The sequence below is a fragment of the Saccopteryx bilineata genome, chromosome 4 (genome assembly GCF_036850765.1).
Source record: "Saccopteryx bilineata isolate mSacBil1 chromosome 4, mSacBil1_pri_phased_curated, whole genome shotgun sequence".
Taxonomy (NCBI): domain Eukaryota; kingdom Metazoa; phylum Chordata; class Mammalia; order Chiroptera; family Emballonuridae; genus Saccopteryx; species Saccopteryx bilineata.
In genome coordinates this window covers 103,576,074-103,597,331 of record NC_089493.1, presented here as the reverse complement: position 1 = coordinate 103,597,331, position 21,258 = coordinate 103,576,074, and the positions used below count along the sequence as shown (strand labels likewise).

The 21,258-nt window shown below is 40.2% G+C and overlaps 1 protein-coding gene across 1 annotated transcript; it reads left to right on the top strand.

The window, feature by feature from the left end:
- Positions 1-6,709: 6,709 nt before the first annotated feature.
- DTD2 (D-aminoacyl-tRNA deacylase 2) lies at positions 6,710-20,557 on the top strand. Its single transcript, XM_066277675.1, has 3 exons — positions 6,710-6,897; positions 13,270-13,339; positions 18,102-20,557. The coding sequence occupies exons 1-3, from the start codon at positions 6,787-6,789 to the stop codon at positions 18,425-18,427; spliced, it is 507 nt and encodes a 168-aa protein (XP_066133772.1). The 5' UTR covers positions 6,710-6,786; the 3' UTR covers positions 18,428-20,557.
- Positions 20,558-21,258: the final 701 nt, after the last annotated feature.

The following is a 21,258-nucleotide window of genomic DNA, read 5'->3' as shown; positions in this document are numbered from 1 at the left end:
TAAACAATCTTGGATGATGCAGAAGGTGACGGACTTGTTGGAGAGTATGGGATTGGTATTAGAGAGTCAGGGTTCTATTCTGCTGCTGGAGTCAGTCTCTTGAAGTAGGCATCAGGGAGGTTTGTACAAAACTTTCCTTTTTCTCATTGTAAATGGCCCTGTAACATCACAGGCCTTTGGTAACTGTATGGTAAACTTTGGAGAGCCTCTCTGTATCAGGATATTGCTCCTGTACCTTTGCCATTCCTGCTTCAGTGAGACAAAAAGCATCAGCTAACTCTTTTGCAGAAAACTTTTTTGGTTCTGGAGTTTCTAGGTCCCTGTTTTCATCTTTAAATATTATCTGCTGCTCTAGTTCCATAGGGTTTTCATTGGTTAGTTCTTTGCCATGGGAGTCGAATAACTCTGTGATACCATTTTCACTGATGACCAATCGCAGTTGATTACCAAGAGCCCTTACAGTGCTCAGTTCATTAGTCCAAGTTGTACATAAGTTGGATGTTGGTACTTGGGGACTTTCTGTACTACTTTCCCTTTTCCATCTCAAGCAAAAGAAACTGAAGAGTGACGTATATATGAACAATTCATTTACTGAAATCTCTATTTATTTACTTCCTACTGGAGTCAGTATGAACTTAGAACACTCAAAGACAATAAAAATTGTTCATTTTTTTGTGTGTGTGTGTATCAAATCATATCTGATTCTAAGTTTCTTCTCCCACAATCCAAAACATTTCAGGAGAGCTGTAAGGACTTGGGTCCTTAGTGACCCCAACATGCTTCTTATTACAGTCTGTAAGTCCCCTGGAAGTCAGTGGCTCCATCCTTTCCTGCCTTGCAAATGGAACTGTGTAGGGGCATTTTTACCACAGCTAGGGTCCCGGTAACCATTCTCCTCTGATGTCTTGTCATATCCACAGTGACGGAAAAAAGTGGGGGAAGGGGTCAAGGACCTTGACTCATCTTACACTGATAACTCACTAAGTCCAGCTTCACCTCTCTAAACTCTTAGAGAAATTAAGGATTTTCATTAAAAATGTTAACTGCAGCTATCTTTTTATTTTCACAGCTACCACCTTCCAACAAAAAGATGCCAAAGGAGTCCCCACTGTGACCATGAAGACCTTTTAAGTTTCTGTGCCAGATATGCTTTAGTTGGCTTCCATATCCACATTGAAGCATTCCTCACTCCGCTTTCTGCCCTGTGGGTTGGGGCATGTTTCCTGGCTTCTGGTTGGCTTTAGCCAATGAAGAGCTCTGGCAGAACATGGAATAAAGATGGAGGATGGGGCCCGGTGTTTATTTCCCTAGCTCCCATCCTATCGGGTCACCTGGAATTGGCTGTGCTTCTTGGCAGACCGATGCCTTCTCTTAAGGGTCTATATAAGTCTCTACCTCTGGATTCCAGACCCCCTCTTTTCCTCCCTTCAGGCTAATCATGAGAAAAACCTCAAATTCCAATGAAGGGACATCCTAAAATATACCTGACCAATACTCCTCAAAACTGTCAAGGTCATTAAAAAGAAGGAAAGTCTGAGAAACTATCACAGTCTAAGGAAACACGATGACTAAATGTAATATGGTATTCTGGATGGGATGCAGAAAAAAAACTTTTTTAGAGAAAAACTAATGAAACCTGAAAAAATTATGGAGTTTAATGAATGTTCCAGTGTTGGTTCCTTAGTTGTGACAAACACATACCAGAGGAGATTGAGATGGTAAGAACAGGAAAATCAGGTGAGGGGTATAGAAAGTCTTTACTGTCTTTGTAACTTTTCTGTAAATCTCAATCTAGCTAAAATTTAAACTGTATTTAAAATGAGAGAAAGAGAGTACTCAAGGTGCTGTTTATTTACAGTCAAGTAAAGAATGCTGAAATGAATTTACAAATAAATTAAAAACTGGTCAATATGCACTGGATAATAATCAAATTTTACATTTTTTATGAACAGGAATAAGTTTCTTACTATCAGTGTTTAAAAAATTAACTTCTGGCCCTGGCTGGTTGACTCAGTGAATTAAGTGTTGGCCCACCGTATGAACATTCTGGTTTGATTCCCAGTCAGGGCACATGTGAGAAGCAACCATCTGCTTCTCTCCCCCTCTCTCTTCCCTTTCTCTCCCTCTTCCCCTCCTGCAGCCAGGGCTCAATTGGTCCAAGCATTGGCCCTGGGTGCTGAGTATAGCTCAGCTGGTCCAAGTGCATCAGCCTCAGGCACTAAAAATAGCTCAGTTGATTCCAGCATTGGCCCTAGACTGGTTGTCAGGTAAATCCCGGTCAGGGCACATGGGAGAGTCTGTCTCACTATCTACCCTCCTCTCACTTAAAAAAAAAAATTAATTTCTATTTCTTCAGAGTTATAAGATAGCTTAGTCAAAGGCAAATCCCATATAGCCCTATATGACCCAGTGATCCCCAGTCTTTAGCATTCCATTAGAAGAATATCTAGGCCCAGGCCTGTTAGCTCAGTGGTGGAGCATCGGCCTGGCGTGCAGGAGTCCCGGGTTTGATTCCTGGCCAGGGCACACAGGAGAGGCACCCATCTGCTTCTCCACCCCTCCCCCTCTCCTTCCTCTCTGTCTCTCTCTTCCCCTCCCACAGCCAAGGCTCCATTGGAGCGAAGTTGGCCCGGGTGCTGAGGATGGCTCCATGGCCTCTGCCTCAGGCGCTAGGATGGCTCTAGTTGCAACAGAGCAACGCCCCAGATGGGCAGAGCATCGCCCCCTGGTGGGCGTGCTGGGTGGATCCTGGTTGGGCGCATGCGGGAGTCTGTCTGACTGCCTCCCTGTTTCCAACTTCAGAAAAATACAAAAAAAAAAAAAGAGAATATCTAGAAACCTCCTGCCCATTTCAAAATATTTTCTTACAAAGCATGCAAGTGTTAAAACTATAAAAAGCTCTTACAACAGGATGGCCTGACTTGACAAAACAGCCAACAAAAGTAGACAAATATTCAAAAGGTTGTGCAACACTTTGCTAAGTTATCACAATAATATGAACTGAAAAATAACCCCAAAATCAAGATAATTCATCAGCCAAAATGAGGAAGTCTTAAAGACTGCCAAAGATATATATACATCATTGCCTTAGAGTGAAAAGCACTTGCTATATTGTTACCTAGGCAACACACTAGCAAATGTTGCAGTAGTAAAATAAGAATTTTTAAAACAAAAGAAGAATCAATACAAAGTTCCAAGCCAAATTCCATCCACTACCTAGTTATACAAAGTACTCATGCTAAAGATAGACTCAGCCCTTAGGGGAGACTGTCATCTTCCCAGGCCTCACACTTCTGTATGAAGGGGCTTCAACCGGATTAAGCCTTGTGGTCTGTTTATGCCTCAATAAGAAGAGGCTTCATGACAAAATATATGGATGTGGTTTTGAGCATTTGCCCTTATACTTTTTGCTTCAGGCTCTTATTTAAATCTTCTTTTTCCTTTTTCCTCAGTCTTTTCTTTATTCTTTTTCTTTTTTCTTTTCTTTTTGAGATAGAAAGGAAGGGAAAGAGAAAGGAAAGGAGAGGAAGAAGAAGAGAGAGGGATGAGAAGCATCAACTTGTAGCTGCATCACTTTATATTTTATCAATTGCTTCTCATACTTGACCAGAAGGCTCAGGGTGAGCCAGTGACCCCTTGCTCAAACCAGTGACCTTTGGGCTCAAGCCAGCTACCTCTGAGCTCAAGCCAACAACCTTTGGGCTCAAGCCATTGACCTCAGGATTATGATGATGAGCCTATGCTCAAGCCACCAACCTCTCAGTGTCCAGGTCGATGCTCTATCCACTGTGTCACCACCAGTCAGGTTTTCCTCAGCCTAAATGCATGTGGCAAGTGTCTTCAAGCCAGAATTCACATGGGTCTTTCACACGTCAGTGTTGGATGCCTTGGCAAAAGAGTGTCTCTCTCTCATAGTAAATTAGTAAAGAGACTTCTAAATATGATCTAGTATTTCATGCTTAACCACAGGGGAAAATATGCTGATCACATCATATGTGAGAATTTCTACTTCAGACACAGCAACATTTCTTATTACAAATGAATAAATTAGCATTTTGGTTCAATCCCAATTTATGTGCATTTTAGTTAGTGTGAACTAATCTCTCAGAACCTGATCACCTCCCTAAGCACTGAAAAAATAAATAAATCTCTGAGTTTTGAAGTGGGGGGCTAGATTGCTCCCAGTCTTCCCTAAAATGAATCATCTACCTCTTCCAGTAGTACTTCTACTGATTGACATACCCCTATATAAGGTCTCAGGTGAGGGGCTCATTTTAGAGCTCAATCATAGGAAAAGCTCTGCTTATTTTGGGGACTATGAAACAGAATATAGTTCCTTCCTTTTTCCTTTTCTCTTTACAGTCGGTAAGCTCAGCATCAATTGTAAAGGATCCCTTAGAATGGCTCTCAAATTTTTCGTATTTGTGAAATACTTTTGAATATTAAAATTTGGGACAGCAAACTTGAATTAATTAAACAACTTAAAACAATTCTAAATAAGTTATTGTGCCATCTCAGAGGGCCTAGAATGCATCCATAATGAACCACATCCATATGGTCCCCTTTCAGCATTGTGGAGCTGTAGGAACTATTCCTGCCTAGGGATTTCTTGTATACTCATGAGGCAAAGCTCTCTATGTTCTAGTGAACCACTTCTTTGACATCTAACTTGATTTCTAACTTAAGGAAATTTTACAATACATCTAGACATTACATATGATGGACACAATGTTTTGTAACAAAAATTAAAGTTATATTTCTTTAAATAGTAGTAAAAACTTTGTAGTGAAAACTTTGCTACATACTATATCATCTCAGCACTCTAATAAAAAACCAGTCTTAACTGTTTTTTATCTCACCCATTGAGACTTATTGACCAAATTCTATTTTGTATATTCCTAACATTTTATTATTTTAGTGCTTTTATGTCTTGCCTTCTTAAATTCTTGTGGAATGAGGCTAGATGTCAAAAGATAAATAAAATGCCTGACCAGGCACATATGAGAAACAATCAATAAACAACTAATGTGACACAGCTGTGAGTTGATGCTTCTCATCTCTCTCCTTTCCAGTCTGTCTGTCTCTCTATATATAAATAAGTAAGTAAATAAATAAATAAATAAATAAATAAATAAATAAATAAATAAAATACAGAAAAGAAATGCCTTCTCTTTAGTGCCTACTCTCTACTGCTCTCTTCAGGAAGAAGGAAAGAATAAGTGAGCCACAATTTATTACTGTACTGCCTGCAATAGTATCCAGGAGATTGCTACCTATCGGGAAGGAATATTTAAAGTAATTGGCAATCTTTAATATGCTAACCATTACCAACCATACTCTCTCTATTCACAGAAACTATTTAACAATTTGCTACAGTCCCTTCACTATGGAAAGATCTCTGGGAACTATATACCCTATTTTCAGGAGGCCTCCCTAACTCCTGCACCCATATATAAAAGGACATCAAAGTCCTCTCTTATTCCAGGTCAATGCTAAGGGCCTCTATGTCAAAGTTCCTTCCAATCCCGTAAAACTTGAGTCTGGGAGTAAAAAAGAAAAAAGACTCTATAGTTATCTGACATAAAGGTGCAGACAATGCAACTTGTCTGTGCATTACAAATGTCAATACATGTTTACAAATGTCAACCCCTGCAATGCAGCAATCAGACAAAATGTGAGATTTTGCTTTTCGTTTTTACAAAAAGTATAAAGCAGCTGCAAGATAACCAGCAAACAGGCAGCTTCAATTTTGTGTAGAAAGGACTGTTGATTATGCATGGATTGTTTTCTTTGGTCACACTACTTTGTATGGATAGCAACACTGTCAGTGATGTCATCTTCCAAATAACAGACCCAAAAGTATAGGCATATTGTGCCAAACAGCCCAAATCAATGACCTGGGTAATGCAATCAGGGTAACACTATTATTCCTCATCCAAATCCTACAAGCCCATAGAAAAATAATGCTAATCTGATGGATGTTCAAGGAATATGTTATGTGGGAAAGAAAAATCAAGCCCTTGTTTAATTTTATTTACATTCTAGTATCTACATATAGGAAATATATCACAGAATTTAATATCGTGTGCATCATAATATGTTGATATGTCATTTTATTTTTTTTATTAATAGGTTTAAAAGATTATTAGCAATCACACATTTTCATGGATAAGGATATTTTTAGCGAGGATGTTTTCTAAAAGATTGATTTCCAAATGTGTATTCAGTTAGCATACCAAAACCTTTCCACACTGCAGGGTCAGAATGATTTATAGCATTCGTGATAGAGGAGGCAGCATTATTTTATTTTGGGGGGTAAGAAATTTTTGAAAGCATTATAGCTTTTGTTTTTATCTTCGTTTACATTTTGTGATTCGAGTGATTCATTCTATTTACTTATAGTCATAATGGGCATAATATGGTCTTAAACAGATTAAAATGTTTTCGACATCTAGAAATTTAAGCTTTCTGAGATGAAAAATGTTTCTTTAAAAGGTGTGTAGGAAGCAGATCCAATGTCTTTTCACTCGTTTAAAATATACACAGCACCTTCTACAGAGGTAGGTAGGTTCTGCACAGGTGTTGGAACTCGTCTTTGAAGAGGGCTCAGCCAGGTCACCTGAGAGCCAGGCCACCCGAGAGCCAGGCAGAGGCCCCGCCCCAGGGCGGGGCCACGAGCGATCAGGAAGCCCCACCCCCGCGCGGCGCACCGCCTTCCCAGCGCGCAGAGGCCCGAACTTGCGCGGCGCGGCTTGAACCCTTGGCGTCGCCGTGGGAGCCTCAGCCATGGCTGAAAGCGGCCGGACTCCTCAGGCCCGTGCGCTCCTGCAGCAGTGCCTGCACGCCCGGCTGCAAGTACGCCCCGCCGAGGGGGATTCTGCGGCCCAGTCGGTGGAGGTAACGTCGGCCCTGCAGCTCCCGTTACCCCGGGCGCGCAGAGGCGGTTCTTTCCGTGTTGTCTGGGTGACTTGTCCCGGCGCGTCTTCTTCGGAGCCGGCCACGTGGCGCCTAGCACGTGCTATGGGTCACCCGGAACTTCCGGCGGGTGTGCCCAAAACTGCCCACGGTGGCCTGGCTGGCTTCGCCCGTGTATAAGCCTCCGCATCACCTGCCCCGGCTCCTTCCCTTTCCGAGGGAGCATGTCCTCTCCCTAGGACCGCGGTAATCTGACCGCTCACTCGCCAACCGCCCACCTGAGCAAGGTGGACTTTTAGACCTAATTGCCTCAGACCTCTTGCTTTAAAAGAGCCTAAAGGCCCTGCCACGCCCTTTGCATTGCTGTCCTGGGATGGTTTGAGCTTGTTGGTTAGATTTGTTGCACATGTTCAAGGTCTGTTTTGACTTGATTTCCTTGTTGTGTTGACTGCAGCAGGGTCAGCATGTAAATGAGATTTTCCAAGAATCAAAAACTTTTAAAAGTTTGATTTATTTTCAAATAGAAACAAAGGTCACTACTTATATAATTACATATAAAATGATATAATTTTATAATTGCCTTGTTATTAAGCACATTTCATCCAGAGAATTAAAAACATTTACACCAATATGATTTCCTTTTACTTGTATATTTGCTTTTTAAAGAAAGCCTGCCCGCACTCCTTGCAAAAGTAAATGAAATATACTTTGGGGCCCCTGACTTATTTTTGGAATAAGATGAAATGAAAAAAAGTTCATAATTAAGACTTTAGGAAATACTCAGTTTAATGTAGGAGCATCTCATTCACTCATCTTACCTGCTGAATTTGGTCCCAGATCTAGCATTCCTTAACATAATCAGTCAATTTAAATAATACACATATGCTATGTGTTGGGCAGATAAAATATATTATGCTCAGTTTGTTTAAGATGGCACTGCCCATGTGGAGGCCCGTCACCCAGGTGATGTTAATGTGTGTTGGGGGCGGACTGTGGGCAGGTAGGATCCTTGTAGCCTGGGGCTTGGATTTTTGGGGGTTTTTTTTGTATTTTTCTGAAGTTGGAAACGGGGAGGCAGTCAGACAGACTCCCGCATGCGCCCGAGCGGGATCCACCCGGCATGGCCACCAGGGGGCGATGCTCTGCCTACCTGGGGCGTTGCTCTGTTGCAACCAGAGCCATTCTAGTGCCTGAGGCAGAGGCCACAGAGCCATCCTCAGCACCGGACCAACTTTGCTCCAATGGAGCCTTGGCTGAGGGAGGGGAAGAGAGAGAGAGGAAGGAGAGGGGGAGGGGTGGAGAAGCAGATGGGCGCTTCTCCTGTGTGCCCTGGCCGGGAATCGAACCTGGGACTCCTGCACACCAGGCCAACGCTCTGCCACTGAGCCTACTGGCCAGGGCCGGGGCTTGGTTTTAGGACTAAGCCTTTTCCACACATTTTGATGTGGGGTGATACAATCTCATCATGCCTCAGATAAGTGACTTTGTATTAGAGACTTCCCTATTTTGTATATTGGATTAAAGGTTTTGATTTCTATTTCTATACTATAAAGTGGGGGCAGAACGGGAGCTTGCTCTCTCGGTTCCTGAGATTAGCATTAGAGGGGAGAGCAGAGAGAGGCCACATGGAGGAGGCCAGGATAAGCAGCCAAGATGGTGGAGTGCTGAAGGGAAAGCCAGAGTTTGTGCAGAGAGAAGAAAGGAGATGGGGAACAGAGGTGAATAAGTCTGGTGAGCTAGAAACCTTTGATTCTAGGAAACTCGGATAAGTCAGTAGCTTTGTGGGCACTGAATGTGAGTTGGTTTTGGAGCCCAGTGTGTGTTTTTACTTGCCTGCTGGGTGCAAGCTAGGATTAAAGATGATGTCCCATCAGTTTTTGGCTCCATTGTTTCTTTACCAACTGTCCGAAGAATCCAATGCGAACCTGCATGGGCGGGACTGCTGTGATGGTAGCCCTGGCTACTGGCTTTACACTATGCTATGTGGGTGATTATTCTTAAATCAGAATCTGTTATGCTTTGCTAACTTGGAAATAGAAGCATACACATTCCTGTATTTTCCCCTCCCCTTTTCTTTCTCAATAATTTGTTTTTTATTTCTTATATTTATTATGGCCTTTTATTTTTTGAGATCTTGATTCCTTTTCCATATATTGAAATTTTATTCTTGTTATATTTGCCAGAGAAGTGCCTATTTTTATAGTTGCCTCATGGAGCAGTACATTTCAAACTGTTAATGGCCTCAGTTGTGGCCATGCAGGTTCTCACTGGATTCCAGCAGACGGTAAAGAAACAGTGGAGCCAAAAAATGGTGGGCCATTACTTTATTCAAGTCTCACACTGGCAGACGAGCAAACACATAGGGAAAACCGCTTCCCTTTCATTCAGAGCTTCCAAAGCCCTAACGCAGGGGTCCCCAAACTTTTTACACAGGGGGCCAGTTCACTGTCTCTCAAACCACTAGAGGGCTGGACTATAAAAAAAAAAAATGAACAAATCCCTATGCACACTGCACATATCTTATTTTAAAGTAGAAAAACAAAATGGGAACAAATACAATATTTAAAATAAAGAACAAGTAAATTTAAATCAACAAACTGACCATTATTTTAATGGGAACTATGCTTCTCTCACTGACCACCAATGAAAGAGGTGCCCCTTCTGGAAGTGCGGCGGGGGCCGGATAAATGGCCTCAGGGGGCCGCATGTGGCCCGCGGGCCGTAGTTTGGGGACCACTGCCCTAACGCATTCTTCAGTTCCACAACCAGGAGCATCTTCTCTGGTACCTCCTAGAATCAAAGGCCTCACCAGTCTCAGTGGAGCTTACAAAGCCCCTCACCTCTGGTTCTCCATCTGCACATCTTCTCTCTCTCTCAGCAAAACTGCCGTCTTCTTCAGCACTCCGCATTCTCTCTGCTCTTCCTGCAAAACTACCTGGGCCCACAAAGACCCCTCCTCCTGCAAGTATTAGCAAAACAATGGCCCTGCAAAGCAGGAAGGCAATCTGCAATTTGCAATCAACTGCCCTGCTCTGAGGGCAAGCACACATGTGCCATTTTGGGCAATAAAAGTGAGCAAACTCAAAAAATACAAATTTTACAAACTCATTTGCCCGACAACAGTTTTGTATGTTTTAGTTTCATTCATTTAGAACTTTGCTATCACAAGATTATATTTTTCTTCTTGGAAGGTGAACTTTTTAAAGCTACAGTGAGAATTATCTGTACATTTCTATATATTTGATACGGTTTTTCCCCAAAAGAAGGTACTAGGAAAGTGCCCTTCTGACTTGAAGAAAGGAATTTGTAGGTCACCATTTAAGATCTATTTATTGGAATATACTAAAAAAAAATACCCTAACGATAAGGTAGTGTGGAGAGTAGAAAGAACAAGCGTGTATTTCTATAAATAATCAAGTACTTAATTCTGACATTGCAAGTGTCCGAATATGAATAAGCTTGAAATTATGTCTCATGCTGAAACAATCCCAGTAGAGAGGGTGCAGATAACTGTCTGTGACAATGCTGCAGATAACTATTCAACCTGCCAGCTTCTTATTAGAACTGTGCTTTGGAGGCCCGTGCTTATTCCATAAGCAAAGTTGCACTTTTAAAAAATTACTTCTTTTCCAGATAAATCAGGTGTGAGAGTAGAATTGTATTTATATTTCATAGAAGACAATTTAGATAACACATGGATCCTGTAAGATACAGTGGAACATAAATGCAATCAACAGATAAACTGAGTTCCTATTTGTACGGCCAGTAGCCGCTGCGGTCTCTGCCAGGCACGTGCAGGTTCCCATTAGTTTCGGGCAGACAGCAAAGAAACAGTGGAGCCAAAAAATGGTGGGCCATTCCTTTATTCTAGCCTCGCACCAGCCAACTAGTAAAACACACAGAGGGAAAATGCTACCCTTTCACTCAGAGCTCACAAAACTACTGACACATCTGGTTTTTCCTAGAACCAAAGGCCTCCACCAGTCTCAGTCACCTCTGGTTCCCCATCTGCACACCTTCTCCCTTCTCCTCTCTGCACAAACTGGCTTCTCCTTCAGCACCCTGCCATCCTGACTTCCTTCTTCTTAGCACACTTCCTTCTCTCTGCACAAACTCTGCAAAAATATGGCTTCCTTCTCCTCTCCTCCTCCTCCTTTTTTCAAAAATTTTGCATGAAAACCCCTCCTCCAGTAAACATTAGCATAACAATGGACCTTCCCAAGCAGGAAGATAGTTAGCAATTTCACAGACCAGCGCCATTTTTAACAATAAAAGAGCAAACTCAAAAAACACAAATTTTATAAACTCATTTGCCCAACACTATTGTTGGAATCCATGGGAGTCCAAAAGACCAGAGTAACAGGCTTTATTGAAAGGAAGAAAGGAACCCTGCTGGGCACTTCTTGGGGGGTGGGGGTGATGAGCGCAGGTTACAGACTAGGGGCGAGTTATATAGTGTTTGGGAGAACCTGAGGGGATACTGAGGCAAAAGTTCTGGTATGTCCAGAATGCTCCTCCTTGGGGAGCTTGTCAGCTTCTTGGAATTCCTCGGTCTCAGGGGCAATAGTCCAGTAAGGATGAGGTCTGACAGATAAGCGGAACATCAAGAGGGCAGTTTGGAATTCACTTATCTATCAACTATTATATACAAAACAGTCTGTAAAATGCTCTAGGAGTTAAGATGTAAAATAAATTGTGTTCCAGCCCTTAAATTTATTTTTACATACTCATTTGATGAACATTTACATAGTTCTTACTATGAACCAGGCACTGTTTTAAGCACCTTACAAATACTAACTCATTTAATCGTCATAATAGCTCTTGGATTCAAGAGGGTTAATCTACAGAATAAAAAATGTAATGAAGTTATTAGAGAAATGCAAATCAAAACTACAATGAGATACCACCTCACCCCTGTTAGATTAGCTATTATCAGCAAGACGAGTAATAGCAAATGTTGGAGAGGTTGCGGAGAAAAGGGAACTCTCATCCACTGTTGGTGGGACTGTAAAGTAGTACAACCATTATGGAGGAAAGTATGGTGGTTCCTCAAAAAACTGCAAATAGAACTACCTTATGACCCAGCAATCCCTCTACTGGGTATATACCCCAAAACCTCAGAAACATTGATACGTAAAGACACATGCAGCCCCATGTTCATTGCAGCACTGTTCACAGTGGCCAAGACATGGAAACAACCAAAAAGCCCTTCAATAGAAGACTGGATAAAGAAGATGTGGCACATATACACTATGGAATACTACTCAGCCATAAGAAATGATGACATCAGATCATTTACAGCAAAATGGTGGGATCTTGATAACATTATACGGAGTGAAATAAGTAAATCAGAAAAAAACAAGAACTACATGATTCCATACATTGGTGGAACATAAAAACGAGACTAAGAGACATGGACAAGAGTGTGGTGGTTACCAGGGGTGGGGGGAGGGAGGACATAGGAGGGAGGGAGGGAGAGAGTTAGGGGAAGGGGGAGGGGCACAGAGAACTAGATAGAGGGTGACAGAGGACAATCTGACTATGGGCGAGGGGTATGCAACATAATTTAATGACAAGATAACCTAGACATGTTTCTTTGAATATATGTACCCTGATTTATTAATGTCATCCCAGTAACATTAATAAAAATTTATTTTAAAAAAAATGTAATGATTTACTCAACAGCAAAATCAAACTCATTTACCAAGTGTCTCTTTTCCATATAGTCCCTATTCTACAAGCGCTAATAAATAAATACCCATGTCGTTATATAAAATAAATATGCTTACGTTCCTGGTAACAGACAACCTTGTGATGTAGAACCTCATATCATAAATGCAGTTTTCAAGGCTAATGGGAAATAATTGGAAGGTTTCTTGGAGTTTATGAAAATAAAATCAAACCCTTATTTTCATGATATCCAGGTAAATGGATTAAGAAGAATAAAAAGTGATGATGTCGTCAGCCAGATGAGATGTGTTAAATAAATGGGGCTCTGCAAACTAAGTGTGTCTTAAGTCTGTCTTAAGTGTGTCAGTCTGTCTTACTTACCGGGAAAGGGGTTTTCATAGTCTAATGATTTTGTTAGAAGTAAATGTTTGAAGGTATAACTTGTCTTTACTGCTGTTGGCTGTGTTTTAAACTTTTATTTAAAAAAAAATAATTGAGGAGATTGAATATTGAAACAGATTTTGTTTTCTCACATATTTAAGAAAATAATATTGTAAAAACTTAATTTTCTTCCATTGTCTTTAGCCTTTACATCTATAGCAGTTGAGAAATTTTATTCATTTACCTCTGTATCTGTACATAGAAGTTTCTTTAATCTGAGTGTACTGTGGTGCTTTATCATAGATTCAGAGAGGATTAGTGATCTACGTGTGCTTTTTCAAAGGAGCTGATAAAGAACTTCCTCCAAAAATGGGTATGTGTTTGATGTTGTTTCTTTTTTGAGTGAGAATGTGTAGCACTAGGTAAGTTTTAAGAAGGGGCAAAAGGCACAGTCTTTTTTTTTTTTTAAAGGTACAATCTTAAATTTGCTGGTAAGTTGTAAGTGACTTAACTTTGTACTGTTGTTGACTTTAGCAATTCGCCTATTCCAAATCTTAAAGTAAACAAGTGTGATAGAATTCTTTTAAAAAGTCTGCAGTAGCCTGACCTGTGGTGGCGCAGTGGATAAAGCGTCGACCTGGAAATTCTGAGGTCGCTGGTTCGAAACCCTGGGCTTGCCTGGTCAAGGCACATATGGGAGTTGGTGCTTCCAGCTCCTCCCTCCTTCTCTCTCTCTGTCTCTCTCTCCTCTCTCTCCCTCTCTGTCTCTTCCTCTCTCTCTCCTCTCTAAAAATGAATAAATAAAATAAAAAATTAAAAAGTCTGCAGTATTTCAGATTGCTTATAGAATGGTTTAGAAGAGTGTACACACACACACACACAGCACACCAAAATTGAACCAAGGATACAGAAACTTGTTGGAAGCAGGGTGGCCACATAGGGAGAAACAGATGCTGCATTTCTTAATATAGTTTCCTTATCTCCCAGAGTCCCTAACGGGATGGCGGTGACACTGGATGTACCAGATGTGGGCCCATTCAAATCTGAACTGCTCAGGTTGGCATCATTATTATGGAAGAATTTACATTAACCCTTTATGCATTTCTGTGTAGGGAATGTGTATAAATCTAAGATTCTTCCTGATTCTTGAACGAAGCTCAGTGTCATCACATCCATACCTCTTCCAGAGGCAGAGAAAACAGTCAGTGGTTAAGCATCTCTGAACAATATCATACCTGCCTGCAGCCTTCCCGTGTATTGTTAGTCCCTAGCACCACGCATTCATTGTGATGACTACATAGGATCAGATATACCATATTAAATCATAAGCTGTCTCATGACAGTATTTGATATAATAATTATGTTCCACAAGAAGCCTAAAATAATGGTGCTCTCCCTAAGTTTGGGGACCAATTATTAATATGTATATTCTCTTTATTAGTAAAAGACAACAACATTAGTTTGATTAATAAGATATAAATTAGACAAATGAGTAGTTGAAGCATGCAGAGGTTAACCTCAAAGACCTTCAAGTAGTGGAACTCAAGGGTACATAGTTCAATGGAGAACACCTTGGACTAACGGCTAAAACTCCTAGAGAGCATTTAATACTGAGACATCGAACATATTTGACAATTTGTCCGAGGATAAAAATTAGACTTAATAAGGGACCTATATAGGTGAGGCCAGAAAGCCAGTAACTGTAATGGTTTAAAATTTGTATCTAGAAGATAACAAGGAGCTTAGAAAAAGTGAAATGAGGGCTCCTGTTTTTTTGTTTTTTGTGGCAGAGACAGAGAGAGTCAGAGAGAGGGACAGATAGGGACAGACAGACAGGAAGGGAGAGAGATGAGAAACATCAATTCTTCGTTGTGGTTCCTTAGTTGTTCATTGATTGATTTCTCATATGTGCCTTGACTGGGAGGCTACAGCAGACTGAATGACACCTTGTTCAAGCCAGCGACCCTGGGCTCAAGCTGGTGAGCCTTGCTCAAACCAGATGAGCTCGCGCTCAAGCTGGTGACCTCTGGGTCTCGAACCTGGGTCTTCCGTGTCCCAGTCTGACGCTCTATCCATTGCACCACTGCCTGGTCAGGCGAATTAAATCTTTATTAACCTTAAGAAGAGGTATACTAGAAATCATCAATAACGGGAAAAGAATTTTTGTCATTATGATATAAGATTGACTTCCTAAATTTGTTTTTTTTTATATCTTCAAATGGATCCTAATCATAGGATGAAATGAACTGACCACGTCCAAGTTGTTTTGTTTTATAGAATTAAACCCTGTGTGCTTCCAAAAATGTCTTCCTGAGTTCACTTTGAATATATGTATAAATTGTGTTGAATTAAAAACAATGAGGAAGCCCTGGCTGGTTGGTTCAGCAGTAGAGCGTCAGCCTGGCATGTGGAAGTCCCAGGTTCGATTCCCTGCCATGGCACACAGGAGAAGCGTCCATCTGCTTCTCCACCCTTCCTCCTCCCTTTCCTCTCTGTCTCTCTGTTCCCCTCCCACAGCCAAGGCTCCATTGGAGCAAGTTGGCCCGGGCGCTGGGGATGGCTTCATGGCCTCCATCTCAGGTGCTAGAATGGCTCCGGTTGCAGCGGAGCAACACCCCAGATGGGCCAAGCATCGCCTCCTAGTGGGCATTGTGGGTGGATCCTGGTTGGGCACATGTGGGAGTCTGTCTGCTGCCCTCTATTTCTCACTTTAGATAGATAGATAGATAGATAGATACATACATACATACATACATACATACATACATACATACATGATAGAGAGATAGATAGATAGATAGATAGATAGATAGATAGATAGATAGATAGATAGATAAAAACAACAACAAACAAACAATGAGGAGCCTGACCAGGTGGTTGCACAGTGGTTCGAGTATCAACTTGGGACACTGAGGACCCAGGTTCAAAACCCCCAGGTCTCTGGTTTGAGCACAGGCTCATCCGGCTTGAGCATGGGATCATAGACCTGACCCCATGGTCTCTGGCTTGAGTAAGGTCGCTGGCTTGAGCTGGAGCCCCCTGGTCAAGGCACATATAAGAAAGTCACCAGTGAACAACTAAAGTGCCACAACTACTGGTCGATGCATCTCATCTCTCTCCCTTCATGTCTGTCTCTCTCTTGCTAAAAAATAAAAATTAAAAATAAATAAAATTAAAACAATGAGGAGGTTTGCCTTAACTCTTTTTGTGATAATTTAACACAAAGTTTTATATATCGTGATTCCCAGTAAAGAACTTTTAAGAATCACATTCTGCTGGTGTCAGGTACAAGCACAATAAGGCCATGTATTATGGATAGCATTAGCTTGTACTCCCTCTATTCCAGGAGGCAGAGTAAGCCGTGTGATGGGATTCTCTTAAACCCCACCTCATGCTTATTACATGGATTTAGACCTTTCCAATCAAATCATGTGCCCTTGGGAACATAACAGTTATATCCATCAAGTCTGAAATAGATGGCTAACATAGAGAGGTACAGAATCTTCTTCAATTCATCTTCAGTATAATTGGACTGAGATCCAGGGACCTGTCAAAACTTTCTGTATACATCATTAGAGATAATTGATTGATAACCTGTCTTAGGATCTTTGACTTTCCAACATGCCATTAATTCATTATCTTGTTTCAGTTCTACTTACCAACAATTTGTATTTATATTTACTTCTGCATCCTGATATTTGTATACCAGTAGCATTAATTGAATTTTCAATTATGGCCTATAGCAGGAGGTATGTGAAATATAATAAATTGTACTTACCTTTCTGGGCTGTCATTCCAAATTACCTCCATACTTTGTTACTAGCCTGAGGCTTGGTTGGCTAGATCATAAGTTCCATTGGAATGAAGTGCTCTGAGGAGTGTTTCCTTAGAAACAATCAATAAGAACTGCTGGCTTTATAGCAAAGTCCTATTTGTAATAGAGAATATTAGAGATATTTCAAAAGGTGCTAGTTAAGTGAAAATTGATAATGCTTAATGCATAACTTAGGAATTCATTCAGAGGGTCACATTGGCAGGTTTTTACCAAGTTAATTCCCTGATCTGTAGGGTGGGGCAATCATACTGAATCCTTGCTAATATTTACTACAAACCCTGTGATCATTGAAACCATTGACTAGTGCACCAGAAAGCACATGTTTTCAAGCCTAATTATTGGGCAGAAGTATAAAGTTTATTTTACCATTTGTCCTCTCAGGATTATTATTTATAACCAGAAGCTATCTATAGAGGTAGAGAGACCTTAAGGCTATTTGTATTAAACATTTATTTTGTTTATTGTTTTGAAGATGGCTAATGTTGAGATGTAAAGGTTTTCTAAGTTTATATTTTTTGGTACACATCAATATTTATGGTGATTTGATCCTTCTTAGCTATGAGTATTAATCTCATAAGTGCCATAAAAATAATAGCATATCGTCTTATATGAATATGAAGATAATGCCAGTAACTCTAAAACTTTCAATTTACTTTTTCAGCTGTATCAATTTCTGATGATTCCTGCTTTCACATTCACTCTTCTCCCATGAGTTATATTTGTAACGTGATTAATAATGCCTATAAGATTATGAAATTGTAAAATAGGCTGGTTTATAATGGGCTTGAACCTGGTACTTTTGTCTCAGTTTAGAACTCTAGGCAACTAAGTTTAAAATATATAATAAATGCACTAAGATTTCTTTTTAATATTCTTTGTTATAAAGCAGAATTTGGTGTGAAGAGGATTTATGATGGTTTTTTTCTAATGGTATTTGCCTATGAAATGTAAAAAAGAACGGAAGGCAAATTCTTCTCATGCATCCCCTTGGGCAACAAATATTTTGAGGTTTTAGTAATTTAGTCCTTTCTGGATGAATTTATTGTTAGGAGATCTTGACTGCCAAGTCACATTTAAAGCATTATACCATTTTCTGCATGAAATTTGCCTTGTCTTTCATACTTCCATCATTCAGCTTAGTGAAGCAGTTTTCAAAATTTAAATAGAGACTTTGGGTAAAAACATGAGCTGACAAACTGGGTTTTAACTATGAGATTTGCTGACTAGAAAATTGTTGGTTTTCTTTATTTTTTTTCCTTTGTTTTTCACTTGAAATGTTTTCCCTTTCTTCCCCACCCAGTTAATACACTGTTAAATGTGAAATTAAGTGAAACAGAAAATGGCAAGCTCGTCTCCATATTGGATCTCCCTGGCAGTATTCTTATCATCCCTCAAGCCACCCTTGGAGGGAAAGTAAAAGGAAGAAGCATGCAGTATCACTCTAACTCTGGAAAAGAAGAGGGATTAGAACTTTATTCCCAATTTGTGACTCTGTGTGAAAAAGAATTAGCTGCCAACAGCAAGTGTGCTGAAGCGGGGGTTGTGGTAGAACACGGCACTTACGGGAACAGGCAGGTGTTAGAGCTGGAGACCAACGGGCCATACACACACCTGATTGAGTTTTGAAAAATTAAGTGTTCGTTACTACAATTGTTTTCTGGTACAAAAGTCTAGACTGTAATTAAACCTCCCCCCCCTTTTTCTTGACTATACTAATCTGCACCATTTTTAGACAAGGAAATCCTAGGTCCTATCCATAACACTGCAGACAGCTAATGGAATGATGTTGCCAGTCACCTAAACTCTGGCTCTCAGTCACTTTTCATTCTGTTTTCCCTGCACTTGACTTGGAATTTTGAGAAATGCTTTCTATTCATTTTCTGGTCATTATGGAAATGTTCTTAGATAGCTGTGTTTAAGTATTTTGCAGTGACGAGTTTTGTGCAATCAAGAAAAATATACTTCTCATATCCTCAAATTTATGTAGTACGTAATAACAATAACTATTAAAATTGGATAGAATTCAGCACAAACCAATTATAATTTTGCCAATTTGTTTTACTATTCAGTTTTCTACATTTTGAATAAAAGAATTATAATTTACTGTTCCTTTTACTATTTATAAAAATGTAATATAGAAATGTTACTGTGTATTATACTAATTTCCAAGAATATCCAAGTTTTTTTATGTTATTTTAAGTCTTTAGTTGATACAGGAACAAGATAGGGGGATTAAAGGTTTTTTTGGGTTTTTTTCATCAACAATTTTTAAAATTAAAGCCTAAAACTCTCTTCTACTCAACAAGCAGTAAGAATACAGTTGAATTCCTTTTCATGGGCATTTAAGGGTGACTGAGAGAGACAGAGAAAAAGGGAAAAGGAAAGGAAAGAAAACAGTTGAGTAAATATATATTTAGGAGGAGAAAACAAGAGTGATAGAAAAGACAGAGAAGTGATTGAGAAGGGCTTCTGGGATGCAGACCGGGGAAGATAGAGGTGGTTTTTATTTAATGTACCAATACTCAAATTTTTTAATGAAAATAGTGTATGTCTTTTTTATCTTTTATTTTTAAAAGTCACTGCTTCATGGAACTACTATTTATATGTTTTAGGAAGTTCCTGCCTTGTTGAATTAAAATTGCTATGAAAGGAAAAAAAAAGGGGAAGCTTTTTACTGGAATTATTTGAAAACAAGTTCATTTGTTCATTTTCATATTATCTACTTAATGATTTGAAGCCAGTGTAATATTTTCTATTAATGAATGTCTTTGTCCTCTCCCCCTCCCCACCCTGCAAAATTTATAAGTTCCCCAATATGATGGTACTGTATTTGGAGAGGGGGCCATTTGGGAGTACTTAGGATTAATGAGGTCATGAGAGGGGAGCCTTTGTGACAGGAACAGCACCCTCATAAGCAGAGACACTAGAGAGCTGGTTCCTGTCTCCCCACCATGTGAGGAGGCAGTGAGAAGCCAGGAGGAGAGCCCTTCCCAGCAACTGACCATGCTGCCACCTTGATCTCAACTGCTCACCTACAGAACTGGAAGAAAATAGATTTCTGTTTAAGCCACCCAGTCTATAGTATTTTGTTATAACTCAAGCTAAGACAGTGACATAATAGAGGCAGTTAATCAAGTAGACTTTTCAAAAGCAAGAGAGGAAGCTATACAAGAAACTGAAAGAAGGCCCTGGCCAGTGGATAGAGCGTCAGCCTGGCGTGCAGACGTCCCAGGTTTGATCCCTGGTCAGAGCACACAGGAGAAGCACCCATCCTCCTATTTCTCTTCCCCTCAATTTTTTTTGTGTGTGTGTGTGGGGGGGGACAGGAGCAGACAGGAAGGGAGAGAGATGAGAAGCATCAACTCATAGTGTGGCACCTTAGTTGTTCATTGATTGCTTTCTCATATGTGCCTTGACCAGGGGGATCTAGCCGTGCCAGTGACCCCTTGCTCAAGCCAGTGACCGTGGGGTCAAGTCTACAATCCCAAGCTCAAGCCAGTAACCCTGCGCTCAAAACAGATGAGCCCACGCTTAAGCCAATGACCTTGGGGTTTCAAACCTGGGTCTTCAGCATCCCAGGCTGATGCTCTATCCACTGCACCACCGCCTGGTCAGGCACTGCTGGCTCCATTGTTTCTAGCATTGGCCCTTGGCCCTAAGGATAGTTCGGTTGGTTTGAGCATCAGCCCCAGATGGGGGTTGCCAGGTGGATCCCAGTTGTGGCATATATGGGAGTCTGTCCCTCTATCTCCCCTGCTCTCACTTAAAAAAAAGAAAATGAATGCATAAATGAATAAAATGCAGTATTCAGTTTTTGCAAACTCCTCTCGTAATTTAAAAAGATATTTGAGTAAAATGTAAAAAACCAAATAATTCTAAGTATCAAGAAGATGAAGAAATTAACTTGAATAAACTTAAGTAGCTGCTTAAGTCTTACAAGTTCTTTAGGTCTGTGTTCCTAAGATACTTAAAATTTTTATCACACAAAAAATTCTATTTTCTCTATATTCTTCCTGTACTGTTATATTTTGGAAGTTGAGAATCAATAACTGGCTTGATGAGCTTTTGTCCTTAATTTCTGCTTTATTGATTCATAATACACTTATTGAAATGTAATAAATTATTCATAAGCTTGCAAACTCCAATTTTCTCAAAGCTTTTCCAAGGAGATCTATATGGTATGTCTTTGAAAAAGATTCTGTTTCCTATTTTAAATCATTTTGATTTCCTGTGTAAGTGAAATGCTGACTCACAGCCCTTGATTGCTATTTTATAGTTCAGACAATTCTTTAAAAAAAAAATTTCTTGCTTGAGAATGGCAATTTGAACCACATGAAGGGTTATTAAGCAAGAAGTGATGGCCAACTTTGTTTCATCACTAAAACAAGAAGCAAAAGGCAAGAGAAATAGGGGATGTGGAAATAGCTATACCTTGGCTTTCTGTAGCTCTTCTGGTC

Coding starts and splice junctions, on each gene's coding strand:
- DTD2 (XM_066277675.1), top strand. CDS start 6,787: ATGGCTGAAAGCGGCCGGACTCCTCAGGCCCGTGCGCTCCTGCAGCAG. Junction 6,898..13,269: donor CTGCGGCCCAGTCGGTGGAG/GTAACGTCGGCC, acceptor GCTTTATCATAG/ATTCAGAGAGGATTAGTGAT. Junction 13,340..18,101: donor AGAACTTCCTCCAAAAATGG/GTATGTGTTTGA, acceptor TTCCCCACCCAG/TTAATACACTGTTAAATGTG.